Source organism: Haliotis asinina, chromosome 8 (assembly GCF_037392515.1).
Source record: "Haliotis asinina isolate JCU_RB_2024 chromosome 8, JCU_Hal_asi_v2, whole genome shotgun sequence".
Taxonomy (NCBI): domain Eukaryota; kingdom Metazoa; phylum Mollusca; class Gastropoda; order Lepetellida; family Haliotidae; genus Haliotis; species Haliotis asinina.
Genome location: NC_090287.1, coordinates 51,723,790 through 51,747,795, shown reverse-complemented (window position 1 = coordinate 51,747,795; position 24,006 = coordinate 51,723,790). Strand labels below are relative to the sequence as shown.

General features: G+C 36.8%; 1 protein-coding gene across 5 annotated transcripts in view; it reads right to left on the bottom strand.

The window, feature by feature from the left end:
- LOC137293841 (1-phosphatidylinositol 4,5-bisphosphate phosphodiesterase beta-4-like) overlaps nt 1-24,006 on the bottom strand; it is a 92,375-nt gene that overhangs the window by 41,628 nt on the left and 26,741 nt on the right. For all 5 annotated transcript variants that reach the window (XM_067824612.1, XM_067824613.1, XM_067824609.1 and 2 more), the window contains exons 2-5: nt 17,732-17,856; nt 17,016-17,096; nt 12,622-12,687; nt 1,587-1,724 (exon numbers count right to left, since the gene is read on the bottom strand). In XM_067824612.1, coding sequence (XP_067680713.1) covers nt 1,587-1,724; nt 12,622-12,687; nt 17,016-17,096; nt 17,732-17,815 — 369 coding nt within the window. In that variant the 5' untranslated portion in view covers nt 17,816-17,856. The remainder of the gene's footprint in view (nt 1-1,586; nt 1,725-12,621; nt 12,688-17,015; nt 17,097-17,731; nt 17,857-24,006) is intronic.

The following is a 24,006-nucleotide window of genomic DNA, read 5'->3' as shown; positions in this document are numbered from 1 at the left end:
ATTGATTTATGACTTGTGCACGCGAGTCCCGTCTCTGCCACATTATGTAATTAGGCAGGTGTGATGCTTGTACACATGACATTTTTTTTATGTCTGTGAGTTGCAAACAAACTGCATCCATTTTCCTTGGATGACTGGACCTAACGGAAACTGGTGCAAACTCTTGTTAGTTTTAAGTCCTGCTTTGTACTTGGACGAATGACAGTTTTCAGCCACTCAGTAGTTCACCATCTCTACTGAGGTGATTTTTGATTGGATCGAACGCAAATTAAGAGAATATGTATTTACAAAACCCAACATCTCTATATACATTCTTTATGGATAACAACTTCTTTTCATGTATATGATTTTGTTTGACAACTGTATATGAATCCATACTGAAACGACGCATCAAGTACACAAAAAGAAGTTATCCATAAAGAATCTTACTTTCTTATGACTCGCCATACTTCTAAAATGCCCATCAAACAGATCATGTTTCTGTACACACTATGAGCCCTCAGCATATCAGCAAATGAGCCAACCAATCGGCAGCCATCGTTACACTTGAGTGCACGCCCACCCGCTATGACTGGGTTCAGTCTCCTGAGGGCTTCATTTCAAGGGAAGTAAGCCCAAGTACAAAATATTGCACTTTTGAATCGCAATTGCATGCATATTATTTTGTTTATTTGTTTTGTACAAGCAGCAATGTATATTATATGTCAAGAATAAGTGATAATTCTGTTTTAATTCTGTTTGATTTTTGGGTTGCATGTGACCTTTAAGTTTAATGATATATAGCTCACAATTTGTGAAAACTATAATCATAAACATATTAATGAAATGCAAAGGATCAAAGGACACTCAAAATCAAGTCACAGGTGTTGTCTTTGTTGTTCCTTACAATGTATAAGTAACAGAAACTGCAAAAATTGCAGAAGTTGACAATTTATACAGACATGATCCTATTCCTTTTTAAACTGTTAGATCACGTTTCATTTCATAAACAAGTACATAGGATTCGGTATATTTTTTGTTAGCTTTTATACCTTTGTCAGAAAAACAGTCAAGCAATATGACAACAGTCTGTAAAAAATATTCCAGACAAAGTAGTGGTTGAAACTATGAGTGAAGATCCACAAACATTCTCTGAACCGAATCATTAAAACATACCACCTGTGCCTGTCAGTCTTCGATAATGGGATCTTCACAGGAAACTTAAGAGAAGTGGTGCAAATTGTAACCACTACAATGGAGATGTCCACATGATTTGTCACTGTCAAGTGACACATCAAGATTTATATTCTAAGGTTCAATCTAAGTGGAAATAACAGGCATGGGCAGCTGTGGCATTGATTGTTTCATGGTAAATACATTCAGGCCTCCCCAAGGAAACTTTCCCACTGTGCAGAATAAGGACTGTAAAGCACATGTGCAGTAGAGGTAAAAGTTCACTGATGCTGTTTTACAGTCTTTCACTGCTGTTTTAAGTGTTTCGGTGGTGAGGTAATATGTTTATGTTGCTATTTCCATGATTAATGTGGACTTTGCTGCATTTTTCTGCACATTGGGAAAGTTTTCTTTGTTAAGCCTGAAACTGGTACCTTTGCTATTTCTGGTGACTGTGCTATCATAGGTGTATAGCTGATGTTGACAAGGTCCAGGCCACTGCATACTGTCACTGTGCGAGAGTCAAGGTTACCAGAGCCTTTCTGCTCTATTTCCAGCAGCAGTTTGGGATCCTGAAATATAATTCACATTGGGTATCACAAAGTATTTTGTAGTCACAGAGGCAAAACAATATTTCATAAATCGAAAAAAAAGAAAACAATTTATTCTTAACAAAGCCAGTATCAGAACCAATCAACTGTTAATCAGACATCACACATGTACTAATCCCATTATCACTACACCCCAAACACCAATTAGTGAGCCTAATTTGGTTTCACTTCCAATAATCAACGATTTAATACTCACACCACTTGGTGGCATATCAGCAATGTCATAATTTATTGATGCAGCTTTCCCATATGCCACTAAGCCAAACACATATTCAATCCTCAGCACTTTAGTATTCCTAAATTAGCAACAGGCAAGTAACCACATGCTATTTAAAGGAATGTCAACTAATCTCATTTGGCCGGTCAAAGGGGGTCATTGATTTTGTACATAGCACGGGAGGTGGGGGGAAAGAAAGAGAGATGTGGTTGTCGTTCACATTGAAAATGCTTCTCCATGAAAATCATCATCATTCCTCATAGCCATAAATTATAAAAGGTCTTTAAGAAAGCAGCCATGAGATGATCTGATAGTGATGTCACCAGCTGGAGTGGTGTGCGCTAAAAAACTGCTCATCCTCTTTTCTGAATTTCTTCAGGGGCTTTCCAGACTGTCATAGGTAACTGACAAAGTTTAATCACATATTCAATTTTATTGGTAACTGTTATTTTCAGTTCAATGACATATTTCACTTGTCCCTCAAAGTTCATTATAACCATGTTTCCTAGTTACATTCATTGTTATGCCATGAGACACATTTTCAAGTCCATATGGTCTTTTGATACCAGATTTGAAGGAAGGAACGCTTCCAATTGTTAACCATTTATACAAGAATATAATAACAACATTAACTTATGTTTCATATATCACAGAATATGTGTATGTGTACACCATTACATATGTATAGTTTCAAGACGTATACCAACACACACCGCCATCTTCGGTCTATTTGATACAACCTTAAATAATATTTCTAATAATGCTACCTGACACAGAATGACAGATATAATGAATGTTAAACCTCTATATTGACTATCACAAAGATCTTATGCATGTAAATCCTTAGGGGGATATTCTGGCAGAAAATACCTCCAGTGTGACTTAGTTGGCTTCAATACCGAACTAAACAAATTAAAAAGTTGATCAGGTATCTATATGATCTTCAGACAAATCAGCTTCATTAATCTGTTGAGGAAATGTGATGATGGTCGACCTAAAATCACAGATTTTGAGCTTTGAAAACAAGGATATAAACGGAGGCAAATTTTGGATTCATCCATGCAATCAGCAACTCATGGTACGATGGAAAGGGCATTATTAAACTCAAAGCAAGCATTTTGTTCTAAAAACAGTTAATGGTTTCTACCCTGAAGGACAAACATCTTGGTGATACTCACTATTAAGGTCATTGTACTGTCATACCATGATTCAAATTGGGGAGAGTTGTGGAAAATAACAGGTACAGAAGAAACAGCAATGAATGTTTCCTGGTCAATAACATTGCCATGATTCTTGATGGGTGATGTGCATCTTCTACACTGAGATACCAGAGACGGCAAGCCTCCCAGACGGGCAAATCAGTACTACATCCTCATAACATGCCAATGTTAAGCATATATTTGAGAAAAGAGTAAATGAAAATGATGGCAACTGCAGATCATCAAATGGCAGACTCTAATTAAATGTGCAGTGTATGCTGATCTAACTTGTGTGAAACAGCCACTACACAACCAAAACATCATCTGGAACATCCATGTTTAAATTTTACATCTCACTCCCATGGTACACATTAAGAAACAGGCTACTGGCTCTGATTCAACTTTACCCTGTCATTCAACTCAACACAAAATTGTCAGTACTGTATAACGACAACCTCTGAGAGTTATCAAATAGAGAAGGCACACAAGTCCTAATCACACTAATTTGATGAAAGAGTAGGAAATATTTTTCAAAGGAGACTTCAGGGTTCTAAGATGAGAAAATTCCTGGCAACTGCCCAATCAATTACAGTAATAGCCAGTAGCTGATTGCCAACCACACTAGTGAGCTAAAGGCAGATTGACCAATGCAATGGTGTGGGCGCTTAGGGACTGGCCTGCAACCGAAAGTTGCTTGAGCTCATATTTTGATTGCTGCATTATTACTGGTAACCATCAATGCAGTGAAATTTGGCCATGCATCTGCAATAGCTACGATTAGAAACAACATGACTTTCCTCCTTAACTTTCTAAAACTTGTAGATATAAGCAAAGAGAGTGAGCACATTTTTGTTTGGCCAATTCAGCTGTATCAGTATTAGTTTTATCTCCTAAGGTCATCTTTATGAGCTAGAAATGTGTGCTGTTATTGACAGTCTCTCCCTATATACTGCCAAGGAATAGCAATCAGTCAAATATGCAGTTTGAACCTATGATCAATGACATAAACTGAGTGAGTTATTGACTTATGTTTTAAGCCAATGCTAGCACTATTCCAGCAATATTACAGCAGGGGACACCAGAAATGGACTTCATAAATTCTAACCATGTGGCAAACCCACAATGTTTTAAAGGACACAACACTGCTCAGCACTTCCCACAACTGTTCCCCAGTAATAGTTCCCTCAATTACGCAGCAAAGATTATCTGATGAGAAATGTGCTGTATCCCATGTAGTAGACAATAAAAAAGCAAACGAATCAATATCTTTCGTGCTTTACATTTTCTCCCTTAAAAATCTAACATGTGATTTGAATACAATACTGACACCCTCCTGTGAAGAAGAGGTCACCAGTCATCATCCTGTAGGAATTTGGGGCCTAAAATCCTTGTTGACTTGTGGGCATTCACTCGGGTTAAATGTGCATCAACCCCTCCAGGAGAATCAATGCTGTTTGTCAGGTCAGCGTATTCTCAGCCACAACCCATTACTGTGTAGACAGGCGACCTCATAGTATTACTGCCTGCTTGGCCTGGATCAATAATATAGACACTGCCACTATATTCACGTTGTATTTGTCAGCCCATCTAAAATCAACTACAGTCTCCTACCTGATCAGCTAGTGAACCACTAAGCAGTCATGCAGGGTTCTTGTTCTCTGAAACAGCAGCTGAGGTGCCAAGATCAAAGATATGGATTTTCATCACAATGATAATAAGCAGGTCATGGATGCTGCATATCAAGATCAACAAATGGAATCTAAACACATTCTTGTTGACCTCATGGTGGCATGGGTTGTCTATCAGGGCCATGTGTTTTGACAATCTTCCAATATCAAACAGCAGTCTGCAGAAGCTTAAACATTTCAATTGGTTGTCGACAATATCTGTTCATAAACATTCATAAAAAGATAAAACTCTATTAAAGAGTGAAATCATGCCTGCAGAGTATAAAGTTGAAAAATAAATACCTATATATACCAGAACACCTGAGTTACTTTTGTCAATATCTGTGACAAAAAGAATAAATACCTTGGTATCAGGTTTTTAACTCAATGTACAATATTATCAGCCATTTATCACATTACATAATACTGTATTACTGTATCATCATTCCTAGTATGTTTGATGATACAGCTCATTATACCAGAAATATCAACAAGGACACCAGTATGATGGTTTCAACAACATCAATTTACTAAAATACAGTTTGAAACATATTTTCTGAAGAATGTTTCCTGAACTGAAGTAAAACTGCTGGCTTGCCTTCCATAATCAAACCACAAATCATGATGATGAATAAATGTATCCCAGTACATCAACATAAATAAACATTGTTGCTATTTCATAAAGGGTGCATAAAGATATGACAGAGGTCAATGAAATCCACTGACACTTCTGTGACATTCTCTCTAAGTCTAAAAATCCAGAGCAAGACTTTGCCCTGTAACTATCTAATTACAGTACCTTGCCACATGCACTAGTAAATAGGGACAAACTCTTGACCTCTAACTCAAAGACTGTAAGTCAAAATCCATAACTTATAACCAACATCATCATCCTCAGTATCTCCAGTGTATATGTTCCAATATATCTCCACTATACCCTGGCACATAATTTTATTACCTCCCTTTGTTGGCTCCACATTCTCACTGTAGCCAATCGCCTTAGCCACCTTTATAACTGAGCTTGCCAGTATCAACAAAGATAGCTGCTGCAGTGTGAAGGTTTGTTCACAGTGCAACTCACGATTTTAAAATGTATGCAAGAACTTCTCAAAGCTCTTTCTGTGTACATCTGCATGATTTGTGTTGTCAGGTTTAAATTGTACAGAAAATTTAAGACACGAAAGTGAGTTGTGATAGGTATGCTCAACTTTCCAGAATAGACACCTGAGTGGATAACAAGCCAGCGAAGGGAGGTAGTTAATTCAATACATTTAGTAGATGTATCCAGGTATACTGGACATTTATCGAAACGTATACAATGGAAATATTGAGGATGCAACATCATTTGCATGAGCACAAAGTGTCATGACTGCATCATAATTATAACTTAGGAAGTTGTGTTTGTAATCTTTCAAAAAAGCATCTGAAAACTTTATAAACTGTCCCTTTTTGCCACCTTTCATACATAAATGTTACATTTTCCAGTTTTTCTGGTAGAACAGAGCTAATAGGCTCTGCCACTCACCTCAAAGGTGACCTAGTAAATACCTTGATAACAGTATATTACCAAATGTCAATGATATCCTTTACTATTCCTGCAACATAGTGTTGAAACAGGCTGTAAGGTTGTGTAGAAAATGATCCATATCCATAATGATGCCTCCATATCTAGCAGAAGTAACCAACAACTCCCCTTCACAAGGCATCTTGAGCAAGGCCTTGTCACTTGGGCAACCATGTCTTTGTAGCGCTAAGGAATAATACTTCTCAAACTAGTTCCCATGCCTGTTTTACATCCAAATACGCTACACATATTACAATAAAACTTAAAAATGGGTTTTCTAAACCATAGTGGTTCATTCAATTCTTCATGTTTAACTGCCTATTAATGCTAGTTGAAAGACACAAAGGCATTACACTTCTTCAATGAAACAACTTACAGGAAGTTTCATCTGTACATGACTTTCCTAGAAAATCACCGTAAAGTTAAAAGTTAAATCCCTACCGTAGAGATTGTATATTACATTCGGTACATCGAAATTAGATCCTGTATTATCCATGTCATTTTGTATACCAACTTTCGCCTCATTCCCAGCTGACAATAAGTGATTTCTATTTTCACCTGCACCCTCCCACTTTGGATCCACCTGTTTAGACATGTTGTATGAATCTTTATCCATACACCAGTGCCTACCCTATTAACCTACACCATCACATCCTGTACACTTATTTGTTTTACTGCCAGTGATGCACCAACCAAACAATCCAATCCTTCGTTTCCCAGGCTGTGGCTGCAGGATGATTGTAAGTACACAACTCATCTGTCTCTGACTTGGTATTGACAGCTGCAGTTAATGTACATCCCAATTTGCTCTATAACCATCTACCACATATCTCCCAACAACCGTTGGGTCAACATGACTTTTCACTTTGAAGCTCAACCAACCGATAGTAACATGCATCTTAACATAAGGTTGCCTGTAAGGTCCAGTCACCAGTCTAAGACACTGTGACACAAGCCATCTGTCAGTCTTTCATTTAGGTAACCATTACCTGTTATAGTGACACTTGTCATCAAAACTTTGGTTCGGATACCAAATTCATTTCAGTTATTGAGTTAGTTTTAATGCCAATTTAAACTGCATTTCAGATTTACTTCAATGCTTGTGAAAATTCCAATTATGCTTTGAAAAATAACTGTTACATAGCAGTAACACATAAAAGTTATATATGCAGAAAGTTACATATGCAAAAAACATGCAAGTACGGAATAAATTAATAAAAATCGCTTGCATAATGAAAAAGACATCGATTGCTATCAAGTTGTTAAAATTGGATTAGTGTTGTACTGTCAGTATAGGATGAGCGATTGTTTACAAAATCATTTCCATAATATTTACGTTGGTCTTGATTATGCATGACACAAGGCAGGATATACCTGTTTAGTGTAACTCGATGACAGATTCTTAGGTGAGTAAAATCACTGAAATACCCACATACTTCAAAGCAGTAGGTAACGGGAAATGACATACTCACTCAACATTCATAATACCCACTCCAAAAAATACAGTGGGTACAGTACCCAGATAAGCTAAATCTTATCTGGAGCTCTTAAACTGAGTTCTGAAACCCTGATCAAAGGTTTCATGAGACCTTAATCATATTTCTTGGGATTGATGACTTGACTGAGATTGGTACCAGTACATAAACACCAAAAAATGTATATTCATAATCAACACAGTGATGTTGGTATTGAACTTACAATTCTATAAGTCTTTAGTAAATATGGAACAGACCTTGGGTTATTTCACCCAAATCTTTCTGTATGCATTTTTTCTCTCCTTTCCTTCTACATTTTGCTCAAAGTCATTGTCTATGAAGCATTTTATCATGCTTGTCGTTAACAACAAGATTAGTTTAACTTCACACGATTTAACTATAGAACCCTTTGAGCTTCCTGAAAGAAATAGCAAAATGATGGCTTTCAACTCAGACTTTTTAACAAATTGGCGTACATGACATCCAATCACTAATCTACTCTGAGATCCGCTAGAATTTTTAAATACAGACACAGATCATTATAGAGCTGAACGTTTCTTTATAAACAGGCATTTTGAAATTCAAATCAAGTCAGTTAGTCTAAGCACCCAATTCCGTCAATTGCCTCTTTCGACAAACATTGGTCAATGAAGAGACCAGTTGACAGTAGGAATGAAAAACAACACTATTACATTGAATATAACATACTTGATTACAGTCCCAGAAACAATGTCAAAATAGAACAGTCCAGTACACACTAGGTACATGCCCTCATTAATTTTCATACTAAAGTTTGTGAGATCACGTTAATGTAATTACGGTTTAGGAAAGATAGCCCTACCCAACGTCCAAGATGGGTGAATTTTGTGGATAAACAGGTTAAAAAAAATCTAGTCAGTCCTCATGTTGGTCAATTTTCAGATCTTGATGGAGATGTTGATGACTTGCCTGAAGACTAGTCCTGTAATGCTGTAACAAATGACACCATTAGGAGAGATTTTACAGTCTAAGCTCTGTGTGTGCATATTAAATGATAGCTTAAAATAAAACAAACCAGTTTTAACATTCATGAACCACTTTTGTTATTCCGGGACAAGCCAAATACCTACTTGGGTGACGAATGCAGTTCTAAGTCTTGAAATGGTGTTTTACTTACAACTGGAAGCTGGAGGACAGGCTAAGATTTGGCAGGACTGGTAAAAAATTTTTCTACATCTTTCCTACTCTGGTAATTATCATTCAAGTCTCCTAAGACAATTGTAGAATGAAAATGTTTCAACCGTGGCCATCTGAACAATTGCTGCTGAAATATGTGCCCCAATCCAAACCAATTTTCAGAGCATTTCGTACTGTAAGTTAACTCAGCAAATGTCCATACAAGTGTCTGTCCTTCATATAACAATCCACATTCCCACAAATATACGTTATTTTTTTTCGAAAAGTCAGCTGAAAAATGTAATGTTACACAGTGACATGTTCCTAATTTAAAACATGTCATTTTCAATTAAGATATAAGAAATATGACTTGTTGGAGAATTATTTCTTGCAAAATAATGTTGTAGATTGGTGAGGAAATGCAAGGTGTCAGAATGGCTCATTTTCGGCCACACAAGAATTGTCTTAAAAGTATTTTTGCAATATCAGCAAAGGTGCAAAACTATGCCCTATCAAAACTTGCAAAAATAATGAACATGATCGACTGATATTTTGCATTGTTAATCATATAACCAGATGCTCATGGTAGACAAGATAAAACATTTGTTATCATAAACAGCAAATACAATTTAAGTCGTCAATCATCTTGTCTAGACACCTTGTTAATTATCACCATAGTTTTAGTTTCAACAACTTACACAGTATGTGAGTGAGTGAGTAAGTGAGTGAGTGAGTTTAGGTATACACAACTCTCAGAAATATTCCAACTATATGGTGGTGGTCTATAAATAATCGAAACAATGATCGACAGCATGAGCATCCAATTCCTGCAATATCCAAACAGTAACTAGCTGTAATCTTGTTTACTATGTAAACTCATTACCTGTGGATTCATTTATCCTGTGCTTCACTCATTGTATCCAGATGTTAATTAGCGATAACAGATTAGCTAATTACACATGGTTTTGCTTCATTGACCTGGTGCTACATCAAAAAGGTTTGGATAATCCCCCTACCTCGTGAGCACCATTGACTGGTGCTGGTCTTCATCAGCAAACTTCAATGGTAATTGTTAAGTGAGGTGACACTTCTCAGTTGAACACGTTGTTAGTTTGTGATTTTAATCAATTAATAGCTCTCATTCTTGGGTAGTTTGAGAAACACCTGTCATGCTTACTTGCTGTATAAAATACAGATCATGTCAAAGTGAGATCAGCTCAACTTGACACTTGTCAGTCACTATGGCAAGTCCCACCCCTAAGCATAAAAGATGTGAAATTACTGCCACACAAAAGAGAGAAATCTGTAGATACAAAGAGAAAAATCCTAAAGCCAGTTTTGAACTTTGAAGTAAACATTTTGGTCAGGAATTCGGACATGAATTCAGACATGCTATTGGCAAAGGCACCATTTTTAACACTAGGTGTGGTAAGGAGAAATAGTTAAACATTGCTGAAGATTCGGCTTCCTTAAAACTAGAGGAGGTTATGTTTGGACTAATGAAATGACCAGTAAAAACACCTCAGTCAGTGATAATATTCCATCAGTATAGGCAAAGGAATTTGGCACAAAATGGACATTCATGACTTTGGCTATTCAAGCGGGTGGATTTACCCCTTCAAATATCATCATTCGATTTCAAAAGAAGTTTACCAGGGTGAGGCAGCAAGTGCTGATTACAGCGGTAACTCGTGGTCGAGAGGACCTGAAATCAGTTCTGAAACATTATGACCAAGATGACATCTTTAACACAGATGAGATGGGGTTGATTAATAAACTCGGACCAAACCACACCCTGGCAATCAGGAAAAGGCCTGGCACAAAGAAATTGAAAGAAAGAATCACCACTGTCTTGCATGCAAACACAAATGGTACAATTAAAATCAAGCTGTTTGTCACTCTAAATTTGAGACTTCCAAGATGTTTAGGAAGAGACTTTAATCCAGAAATGTATGTCTGCTGTCTAACAAGAAAGCATGGATGACATCAGACATGTTTTGTGATTGGCCACGAACATTTGACCGACAGATGCGAGCAATCATGGTCGGCACGTGATCTTACTTTGTGACAATGCTGCTAGTCACGTGTGTGCCAATGTCAAACTGACCAACATGAAAGTTCATTTCCTGCCTCCCAACACCATATCTCACATTCTGCAGATGGATGATGGCATCATAAGAACTTACTAAGGCCCACTAACACTGTCAAACATTTCATCCAGTGTGCTGAACTGACCTGCCACAAATGTACAGTCTCCAGGAAGCCCTTTGCTTTGTCAAAACTGCCTGGTCCAAAGTAAAAGGCTCCACCATTCAGAACTGTTACCATCATGTTGACATTATCCCCACACAATCTGATGCTGTCATCAATGAAGATGACATGGCTTTGTCAGAACTACGTCAGATTCTCCAATGCTTCCCTAATGGTCACAAGTGTCTATAACAGTGACTCAGAAAATTCTGACAAAGAGCTAGAACCAACATCTCCCCCTACTGTCAGCCAAAAGAGCTTATATGGACTATATGATAAATTATTTCAAGTGTGTTGGAGATGATAAAAACTTGGAGACAATGGTCAGCATGCATTTAACATATTATTATGTGTATGTTTAATCTTACCCGACATCATTGTATGCATTGATTGATTGTTTTATTAATATTCAAGTTGTTACATCTACAAACCGAAATAAAGTCATTTGATACATGTATCTATGCTTGTAGGTTCTTTTCTCAGTAAGCTAAGGGAAGTAACTCTGCTATTGTGGTGTTCATAAAAGTTTGTTTCAATGGTCCATACCTTTCACTATCCGAACATTTTTTCTATGGAAAACAGAAGTGTCCAGATTAATGCGGCCTGACTGTATATTAGATATACTGAATAAGTAAACCTGACACCAAAATCTTAGCTATTAAAGGTGTTTGGAAAGAGAACAAATGAAGGTTAATAAAGCCATTCTTAACAGAAGTCATATCAGTGATAAAAGACAAAAGGTTAACTTTGTTGTTTGTAACAACAAATTTCAAATCATTATCATCATCATTGCTACAGTTATTTATTCTAAAAACATAAGGGCACACATGATTTCTGAAAGGCACTTGTAAAATAATTCCCTGGAGCCTTAAGGCATACTTAGAAAAAAAAATGACTATCCCTGAATTGATAAAACTTGGGATGAATACTAAATTGTGTCCTGAAATGAATGATGCAAAGAACAGAGTCTTACATTAATCAAATATTTCTATGCTCCTCTTAAATAGGGATTTGTTTGGCTCCTTGTGTTTTCACAAAAATGTGATTAATCCTATCTACAGAAACTCTCTCCTCCTTACCAACATGTGATGGCTTTTGCAATGATGAAAAAAATGGCATCCATGCACAGCTGATCTCTTCCCCTATGTATACTACTGCCAGCTGTACAGCAAAACAATGTGGAGAGGTCAGTGCAGTGATCAAAATACATGGGGGATGGGTTGAGAACTGTAGCATGTAATCAGCTTAGTCTCTGGAAAGAGGAGAAGCTAATCAAGTCTGTGAGTAACAGCATAGATGGATAGAAGATGAAATCAATGGAAGAAACTCACGTTGATCTTGGGAGCTAGCCCTAGGCGGATGTCATTCACTTGAGAACATTCCAAGACTTGGCCATCCTGCAAATATAACAAACAACATAAGAGTAAGAAGAACCAATTATGAAATGAGTCATGATTGATTGTCATAGTAAAACTGACTGATGTTTTACATCACACTTTTTTCAAAGTGAGTGGCTGAGCTGGTCAAATTCAATTTTTAGGAACATTTTAGCAATATTCCAGCAGGGAACACCAGAAATCAGCTCCATGCATAGTAGCATCTGCTGTCATTGCTGAAATCACCAGTGTCTACTTGCCAGAACATTTTTTGACACTAATTAGTAGATGTTAGTCTCAGTGCATATACATGAAATAGCATAAAAAGAAATTTCACTTGGCAGGGGCTTCACACAAGTGGATAAAATTGCAGACACCTGAAGGGAATGAAACCTAGAAATACAATGAATACAATAAGCACCATGCTATGCCACAATCCCTTCTGTAACACAATACTTTGTAAGAGGAAAATTAAATTTACAATGTCTATCAGAGCAGTAAAGGGGTAAAAATGCAGAATCTACTGGATCAACAACTCATGAGTTGAATCAACACAACTGACTCTGAACATTTTCCAAAGCACAGTTAGAATTATTATCCTGTTGCCGTATATACGCTGAGTCACAAACAGAATTTCCTGACCATTTGTGTTATTGACTGCGAAATTAAACAACAATCAAAAGCCCCCTGGAATGACCCAGTTGATGAAGAGTTTTCACTGAATATATCCAATAAATCAAATTCTGAAAACCAAAGGTTCATAATACATTCCAATGAGCATCAAGACACACAGGTAAGACTACAGCTTTAGGTACAGGGTTTGAATAAGATGGAACTGCAAAGAGCTGAAGACGATTTTCTTTTTAAATGGTATAATTTGATGAATATCAAGTTTCTCTGGTATGGTAAGCAGCAGCCATGTTGCTTCTATAAACAAAGGTTCTTTTAACTAATACAACATCTTATCGATCTACAACGCTAATAGTAACTGAAAAGCACATATGTATATGCATGATTAATTGTTTAATTGACTGGTAGGATTGACTTATTGTATGACAAGCATGACCAAGAGAAGACAGACAAGAAAGCAGACACAGTTAATTGATAACACCTTGGCAGAATATGCCTAGCAACTTTGTCCATTAGTTGGGGTAAGTGGTGGCCAAGCCATCCATGCATGGGCAATTTACAATCTGGTAATCAGAGTGCTGACCCAAGATGTGTGAAGATTGATGTGTAATGAGCTGGACCACATAGCCTTCATTATAAACACTGTGAGACATGAAGTGTATGGTGGGATATTTCTGACCCGTATCTATTAAGTCAGATTCTGTATTTTTGTGGCATGCCTCAGTTCCTAAAAATTCAAATATATGTTTCAAGCTGCTGTAAACCCTTTGTTCATGCGGTAGCGATTTGAAAAAGAATGGATGAGTTTAGTTTTATGCTACACTCAGTAAAAATCCAGCTTATGGCAGGGATCTGTAAATAATGGAGTCTGGACCAGACAACCCAGTGGTCAACATCATGAGTATCAATCTATGCAATTGGGACACGACAACACGTTTTAACCAAGTCAGCAAGTCTGACCACTTAATCCAGTTAGTCGCCTCTTCAACAAGCATTGGTTACTGAAGATTGATTCTGACCCAGATCTTCACAGGTACGCTTGATAAATAGACAATGGAAGCACAAGAACAATCTAGTCTTTGTGCTTTGAGTACTCACATTTGGGCTTCGGATCAGCAATGGAATGAACTGCTGAGAGCCCTTGAACTCTCATATTTGATCCGATTTTGCTCACTAAAACGTTTTGTCTTGCAAATTTGTATGCATGTAATGTGTATGGAAAGTTATGTACTTGAGTATATAGCAATTATAATAAAAATCCTTAAATGTTACATTGTTGAGTATTTTTAACAGATCGATTTGTCTGCTAGTTTCCAGTGTATTTTACGAGAAAATACACATTGTAATCTTTATATCTGCCTATAAAAATGTGCCAAGTAGAACACAAAATACAATTCAAATGGTAAATCATCATGTCAAGTGATACTATATATCTCAGATTTCACATTTTATGGGCTAGCTCTGTACATTTTTCTGAAGACTCTGAAGGGAAACTCTGAACTTGTCAGTTTGGCTGTGCGCCATATTTATATACTTTTCTATAACAGACAGCTTCTCATTTTTTGATCATCCAGTAGCTACAAGTGCCACTTCGTTTTCCACAAGAAGAATAGCTATGACCATTGATAAAACCTATCAAAATCAAAATTGTATTCTGGAATGCTTTAAAAGTTGGCGAGGATTTTTTTACTTTAACATCTGCATGAAAATGAATCAAAAAGAATATAATATCTTCCCAAAATGTCTGATTTAGATATGAAACAAAAATGTCAATTCAAATGGAGTGGGGCATAAGGAATAGTCTCAAAAACTCCACACCTACTACTGTAAGGTCATAAATCCGGATATCAATTGATACACCTCAGAAAATGAAGAAATATTTACATACACCTCATTGTATGTTGCCTTGATGAATTACTCCATGTGTTGTAGTGAGCCAATAGAAATAGTTGAGTGAATAACTTCAATCATTTGATGCACCACTGGATATTCAGAAGCTGAGCAAATGATTGACTGAGTTTAGTTTTACGACACACTCAGCACACATGGAATTGTGACCCGTGAAGGTCCTGGAGTAGGATAGGCCTTCAGCAACCCATGCTTGCCATAAAAGGCGACTATGCTGGTCGTAAGAGGTGACTAACGGGATCAGGTGGTCAGACTCGCTGACTTGGTTGACACATGTCATCGCTTCCTAGATCGATGCTCATGTTGTTGGTCACTGGATTGTCTGGTTCAGACACAATTATTTACAGACCACCACCATATAGCTGGAATATTGCTGAGTGCGACGTAAAACTGAACTCAGTCAGTCACTCACTGAATTGTGACATCAATAAATAAGTGAATGTGTTTGGTTTTATGCCGCTTCTAGCAATATTCTAGCAATAATATTATGGTTGGGGACACCAGAAATGGGCTTCACACAGTGTCCTGCTGTCCATATGGGGAATCAAAACCGCATCCTCAGCGTAAAGGAGTGAACACTTTAACCACTATGCTACCTTACTACCATGACAACATTAGGTCAAACTGGTCTGTCAAGGACAATCAGTGGAAGTGGAAACCAATAACCACCAGATACTAAAACACCCAAGGGGCACATCACTGCAAAGCAAATTGCGGCAAATTAGACCACTAGGATTTCCATTTTACACTCAGTCTTTGAATTGCTCCACAGACATTTGACAATCCATGATAAACATTGGCTGATGTCTTACTGTAACAAAGCAAGAGGGAAAATATTCCTCAACCTTAATGTCAAGTAAATAATGAATCTGGGCACTTTTAGCTCCACACTGACAGGGTCTTCAAGCATAGCTGGCACTATGATTCATCAGATAGTGCTATTGATCAATCTAATCTATATGAAAGCATGCATCATGAAGTGCACTCGTGACTGTGCACTTACTTAATCAATACCATGCTCTCTTCAAAGGACAGCAAATTGAAATTACCTTATTTCTACAGGTTAGAAACATCAAATCTTATAAATCTTATAAGAATTTCCCTAACTTAATACACAGACTGCAGTGATATATACTAAGAGGGGTCATACGGTTCAGCCCATCTGATTATGTTCTGGGTTGTGTTCTAAAATGTTATATCAGTGCTAATAAGACATTGTTACCATACTGGCCTACCACACATTAGCATGCTCATGTTATAATCAGAATCATGTATATGACATAGTTTGAACAGTACCACAAAATCTCTGCTTTGTGCAGAAATTGTTTGTGAAACTGGAAAGGAGTTTACATCAGACCATACAATGCCCTGAAATACTCCCAAGATCAAAAGACTTTAAATAGTTTGAAATTGTTTTGAATAATTATTATAAGGAAAATTACATAACATCTGTTTGAAAAACCTTCAAACATTTCCTCATGTGACAAGTTTTGTATATTTAAGCCCCCATTCATATGCCTATTTTTAAATTTTAATTTTGACTACAACACAAACATTAAAGCATGTTTTCAGTGAATTTCTTTGCTTTTTCAAGATAGCTTTTAATGTTCAGAGAAGTAATATATAGAACTCCTCACAGCTAGTTACTGGAAAAGATGCTGACAACATCAAAGACGGCAGGACTTTGTCATCAGATTAAATACATGTTTGCATGGTCCCAGTTGGCTCAACAGACAGACAAACATTGATTCATTGATGTAACTGGAATGAAAATAGCTTTTTATACACAATATATGGGTCTGTTTGCTCACCCTGCCTTCACTCTTCCAGTAGATGAAGAAGCCATTGGTATCCACCTTGACTGTTGCATTGGGATCAAGGGTAGAACACTCCTGCAACACAAACAAATCAACTTGAGGGAACAATAACTTCATAGATTTTCATATGATTTTTTAAAAAACATGAGGTCAGAAAAACTATATGTTTCATCTTGCCTCTCTATTTTTGCAAAATATATTCACTTAATGTTAAACAAAAATATAGTTCACTATCTCTTTGGCAAAACCCAGGTGCACAGATATGATGGTGACAATGCCGGAGTGATAGCCATAGAAACATTTTCAGGTGAACAGGATTCTGGTGTGTCAAAGAAGGACAACTCTGCATAGCAAACTGTGGCATCCTGACTGGGGTTCCCATGCCTCTCTCTCTGAGAAACCCACCCAGACAGACACACTGCTTCCACTAAGAGATCATAGCAATTTTCTAACAATATCATGCCAGGGGACACCAGAGATGGGTTTACTAAAAGAGAAGCATGAGGTACATTAACTATGACTGTACAATGTATGTAAATATTTGATGTCCTTGAACTTCCTAGATCTTTCAACTGACCTGTGGGACCACTGAATTTCTTTTAACTTGCTTGGACCCTTTTGAAATATTTTGAAAGGATACCATTACTGTTCAGCCATTCTAAACAAAGAAATTCAAATAAAATTAAATGTGGTATTAAGCATCACAATACCTCATCCCAGCAGTCGAATGTCTCTCCATTCTGCAGGGCCTCAGGTACAGGGATGCACCAGCTGAACTCAAACGGCTTGGCCATCAGTCTGACAGCACGGGCCCCAGCAGCTTCTCCCTAGCACCCTGTAAACAATGCATTATTTTAAGTCACAGTCGCAATACATATATACAGTAATGTATATTACCAATGCTTTGTTCAGAATTTAGAGTAGTCAGAGCTTCCTAAAGGACCTCAGTTCATATTAACTAATTTGAAACCAGTATTGTATTCATGCAAAGCAATCATGAGGAGACATAGTCATGATGAGGTCACACATATAGACAGGAATGATGATGACTTTGTATCATGTATCATGTATCATGTCTGCCTGCTTCTTCCTCAGGTTTAGATACACATTAAACATAGCTTTGTCTGTTCATCTATTTGACTGCAGTGAATGTAGTCTATCACACAGTCACAAACCCTTCAGCCAATATATCCAAGAAAGCCTAAGCAAGTCAAGAAAATGTGGCAAGTCTAGATTTCAACAGCTTCTGAGAATGCAGAAAGTCTCAGGGATCCTTTCCATTATATTTTTTTTTTCTATGAGCTTTTTGCTGCAACATATGTTCATTTCAGAGACAAGTTCTTAGTCTACAATGAATACTAAGGCTTCGTAATAGCATACAAGATGCCCTTCCTTACTCTTGTTAGGGGATTAATCCCTCAATATTTGTGTGAAATAAAACATATTTGTCTAACAAGCCATTTGTCATAATAAGCTACGTATCAATACTGTTATGTCAGTTATTCACAATGTCAAGATCAAAGGTCAAAGGCATCAACAATGTGTGGCTATGTTGATGTTTCTGATGAACAGGAATAGCCAGTGGCACCTTGTCAGGAGTGGCTGACCACACAGTATTGTATCTGTTGAGCTGTGAAGGTTAGAGTAGTGAGGAGATACTGAACCAAGACTACCTGTCACACAATGAAACCATTAGTCATGCACTGCTGCAACTTAAACAGGTTTCAATTTTGGAAGCCATTTATAGAACATGTTATATCACCATTTTCACTTGCACATTCAATAGTTTCTGTGAATTGTTCTCTCTTTGATAATGACCTTAAAGCGCATCTTGCAAATATGGTTCACCACTTAGCTTTTCAATATTTCTAACAATACACTTTGTAAGTTGTGGACATGTCCTTCATCAGACATCATCAAAACACAAGTTTCATACACATGTAATTCATTCTTCACTTACTTGGTAGCATCCCTAGATTAAAGTGGAAATAACTTTAAGTTGCTATTGTACTGCGATACAAGAGCACATGTAAAATCACTTGACCAGATAACTATTCCACTACACTGGCCAATTTCCTTGTTGATTTTTTAAAGTAAACAACATACTTAACATTGGAAAGTCAAATGGACTGCCTGATGTACAAATTTGTTGCCCAAAGGAAAAAATACTAGACTTGGTAATGAGTTAATTCCACACCTGAGATTAAGAGTTTAGAGCTTGTCACAGAACACCTTGAGGAAGCAAAGATCCCTCCTATACTGACTACTTATTCCTATTAGGACTTCAAACGAATTCATTCAGACAAGTATGACACATATTACAAATGTTGTGTAATAAATATGAATGCTGCAGAAATGCAGAATGAATACAATAACAAGTCAGTAGTTGCATTATTAATTTTACCATTGAAACAACATTCTATGACATGTTGGGACTGTGTTGAGTTCTAATCTACCTCTACAACTGACAAACATAAGAGTGCTGACTGAATTCTGCCTGGTTTGGTTATAATACACTTAGTATATCTTGCTTTGAAAGATATCAACCAAATTCAAGTAAAAAGACTCTTTTCTAAAAATTCATGAATATTCAATTCTACAGATTGGGAATTAAGAATTGAAATCATGATGGAATATAGTTCAATTCACTGAAAAGGTGAGTGAATAGAACAGTCCCAACACTATAACTATCACTCACAGTTAGTGATTATCTTGTTAATGTTTGTGCTAAATTTTAGAGAAAACCCAACACCTTTTGACATGACCTTGAGAATACATGACAAACTGACAGAACTGGCCATTTTGTGTATTCTATTTATCATGTGAATATTATGATAATTACTTGATGATTGAACAATGTGACTTGAACAATACCAAATCAATTAATTGTGTGAGCAATTAGGACAGCTTGATACATTAATCATGGTGATCGCTAATTGCTTGTGTACACGATCAGACCAATTTAACCCAGGATGTACACTAGACACCAGGTCTTGCTGTCTGTATGGGTGGATGTAGATAATGGGTGTAGCTGGGTCTAGTCTGGGTGTTGGTTGGGTGTAGGTTGGGTATAGGTTGGGTAGAAGCTGCAGTAATCTTCGTAAGTATTTTCCTGTGGTGTCATTTACCTTGATAAAAACTCAATCCAAAACAACTTGTATTTTGAAATACATTTCACGCCTCCTGCTGTTCAAGTGCTTTGATAAGAGTTTCCTTTCTTGAATTTTCCTGATTAAAAAATCAGAACTGAGAGCAAATGATATGTTTGTTAAACAATAAACAGTTGTCATCAATGAAGTTTTCCTACCACACCTCATGGAAGTCAGGCAAGTGAAAGTTTATCACAAAACACATTTATACCAAACTGACAGACATCACAGATATAACAGTTTCCTTTTGCCCCATCCATTTGATGTATCTATAGTTGAAAAGTATGTGGCAAACCTTGGTTGTAATGACCTAAAACTACAGGTCCCCTTGAGTCTGTCATGACCACATTTGACTGTAACATAAATTGTTAATAAAACTAGATACATACATCATAAATGCCATATTTTGATTTATTAAAGTAACACTTCTAGTTTTGACATGTACTTGTGACATGTTCGCAACATCTACTTGCAATGCAAGCAATCTTAACAATATCTGTTTTCTGGGTAAGAAACCATCTTGAGGTACAGCATCGGATCAAAAGTATTCGTGAAATTGCTTTGAATTTCAGTATCAAACACAAAAAGTTGAAATAAAATAGCACAGTTATTGTCAACGTACCTTCGTGTAAGTTTGACCACAGACGCACGTACCATCCTAACTTCTGTTATGACATCACATTTTTGTCGTCTGCTAACTAGATCGAAGCAGACTAGCCCAAATAAAGAATGGGTCGCAGATCGGACAGTGCCATGAAACAACTGATTATAGATCTCAAACAACAAGGCCGAAGAAATTGTGAATTGGTGGAAATATTCCAGTTGGCCGAGTCAACTTTTAGATCTATTTACAAAAAGTTTTCTGAATCAGGAAGTGTAAAAAATCTGAAAATCTGACAACCAAGAAAGATCAGTCGCCATGGTGAAACATTGTTATTGCAGATGGTGAGGAAAAATAGATATAAAGTTTTAAATGACATAATCAATATATACAATGATGGGAAAGACTTGCCTGTACATCCAGTGACAATTAAACAGATTTTATACCATAATAAGATACAGACGCGTTGTTCGAAAAAGCATGTGTATAAAAGAAGTAAACAGAAGAAAACGTCTGGTATGGTGTCTGGTAGAGCGGAGATGGAGTGTAGATCAAAACTGGAAATCCATTATATTCAGTGATGAATCTCAGGTAGCCACTGGAAAAATTAATCGTGTATATGTGTGGCGTCTGGCAAATGAAGCAAACCGACCCGAGTGCATGTGTGTGCCGAGTCAATGGAAGCTGTCTGTAATGGTATGGGGATGTATTACTTGGTATGGTGTGGGCACATTGTGCAAATTAGATGGAAACATAACTGCCGACAAATATATTGACATACTTGAAAATCATTTGTGGCCAGTTTTAGCCTGCCATTTCACAGACAGACTGACAATGCACCCGTTCATCGGGCATGTGTCACAAAGGAGTACAAACATTAAAACAACATCCACGGCATACTATGGTCGTCTCAGTCACCCGATTTAAATATCATTGAAAATATTTGGCTAAAAAATATTTTGACGAAATTTGCACTATCTGGACGAATCTCACATTGGATTATGCCAGGAACCTGTATTCTTCAATTCCAAGATGAATTCTAGCTTGTATTCGAAGTAAAGGACAACTGACCAAGTATTGAGGTAGGAATTTTAATATTTTCAATTACATTAACTCATATGAAAATGCGAGTTGAGTGTTTGTTTACGACCACCATCTTGGAAAATCGCGAATACTTTTGATCCGGTGCTGTAGGAACCATCTACACTAAAATGTCATAAGGGTGCTTATTATAGTGTACTAATCACACTTTGCTAAATTCAGAACTTAAAAATCACATATACTCTAGGTGGTGCAAATGCATAAATCACTCACTGACATCGTTACAAAAGAAACCCTGTCATTAAAACTGCCCAACCAATCAGAGCGGCGTGTCTCCGTGACGTAATTGTAGGTATAGATATGAGGGTCTACGCAGAATTCATCTACATTTCAGGGGGTAAACTATTTCGTTTACAGGTTTGTACAATCCTGAAATCACGACAGCTGTTGTGAAAAATGAAAGCTATATGTTCTCACAATCTACTATTATTTAGTTTTGTCTCCTGCTTTGCCTAGTTTCAGAGTTACAACCCTTGTTTTCATAGACGATTCTGTCAAAATCACTTGGTGTCGCTTGGTTGTAATCCGTGTTAGGTGGTATAAACCTACACGTTATTTGTCATCATTCACTTGATGCTCAATTAATGAATTTATAACAGGTATAATTAGTGGTAAACGCCACTTAGATTACCCGACAAAGGTCCCCATTTGGCATTTCTTGTGTCTGGATCAATCAAAGCTTTAACCGATAACACGCTGATTGATTAATTACTTTTGTGCGGCATTTAAATGGGGATTTGTCAAAAGGTAGTGTTTACTGCTCATTATTGGCTAACTAAATTACTTTTAAAAAAGAATGACGCACATTATGCAATTAGTTGCCAGGTGTGCTATCTTGGGTGACCAATGAGACTATACAGCAATGTGAAAAACCTGAAACAAAACATCACGTTTCTGTATATTAGAATGTTAAAAGACACATCACTTGGGAAATCTGCAGATGAATTATATATCACTTTTTTGTGAATATTGATGGATATATCCCTCGAACCAGTTAATAGCCATTAGACATTACTCTTGTAACTTAAATTTGTTTTAATTTAATATTTGCATTTTGTTTTTATTAAGTTGTAGTAGCTTTCAACAGAATCATTGTTTTCGTTGTGAAGTGTAATAACACAGACAACATACACTAGGGCGTGCGTACGCAAATGTCTAGATATTACATTCCTGTTACACATTCGCAGATCGCTTCTTTTTATTTTAATGAATGTTTATTATGTATTTTATTGATGGACATTAGGATTTTATATGACATTGCTTACAACATAACAATTTCACTCTTGGAAGTGAGGCGGGGGTTGATATAATATTACTTACAATAATATTGTCACTTCGACCACAACCTCGCTTCCGAGGAAGAAAGAGTTAAATTCATGCAAAATCCTTTTGGTCAGCAATGTGTAGTAAGCAGTCTTGATATTATAAACTCGATGAAACTTGAAACTCCATTTTCTATCCTGGAAGCACGGTAGGGGGCGAACCATCCGATTCAGTATATACCAAAGCCTTCCACAGCGCTTGCTTCGTGACGTCGAGAAATCAGCAAAACGATGAACTTCCTATGCATTTTTTATACAACTAACTGAAAATTGTTCCTTCTATGACGTCACTGCAGGGCTCTGGCAACAGAGTTACGTAACCTGTCTGTGGTTTCATTTGCAGGCAAGAGAGAAACAGATGGTTTTTTAGCGCTTGGTATTAACCACAATTTTTTTTTTTAAAAATGGTATTCCGTTCATGACTAACCAGAAGTCTTTCATATGCAGTGGTGAAAAGAGTACCAACATCATAATTTTCTGTTGAATCCATGATTTGATCCTTAGCAAAGTGTGAATAGTATGTTATGTGTAACCTATAACCAACAGTGATCCTGGAACATATTATTCCTTGTAAATAAATACATTTCTGCATGGCTGATTACCATATTCTTTGTATCCATGTAACTACAAATATATATATTAAATACAGTACACATAGACCCATTTCATCCCTCATATTATCATCCCCTAATGCTTTGACATGCTTTGCAATGTTTCCGCTCTAGATATTTTCATTGCTTGGATGTGTTAGTCAAAATGTGGAAAAAACACTCCCATCAAGCATGTTTCCCTCAAAAAGCAATTCAGTACTC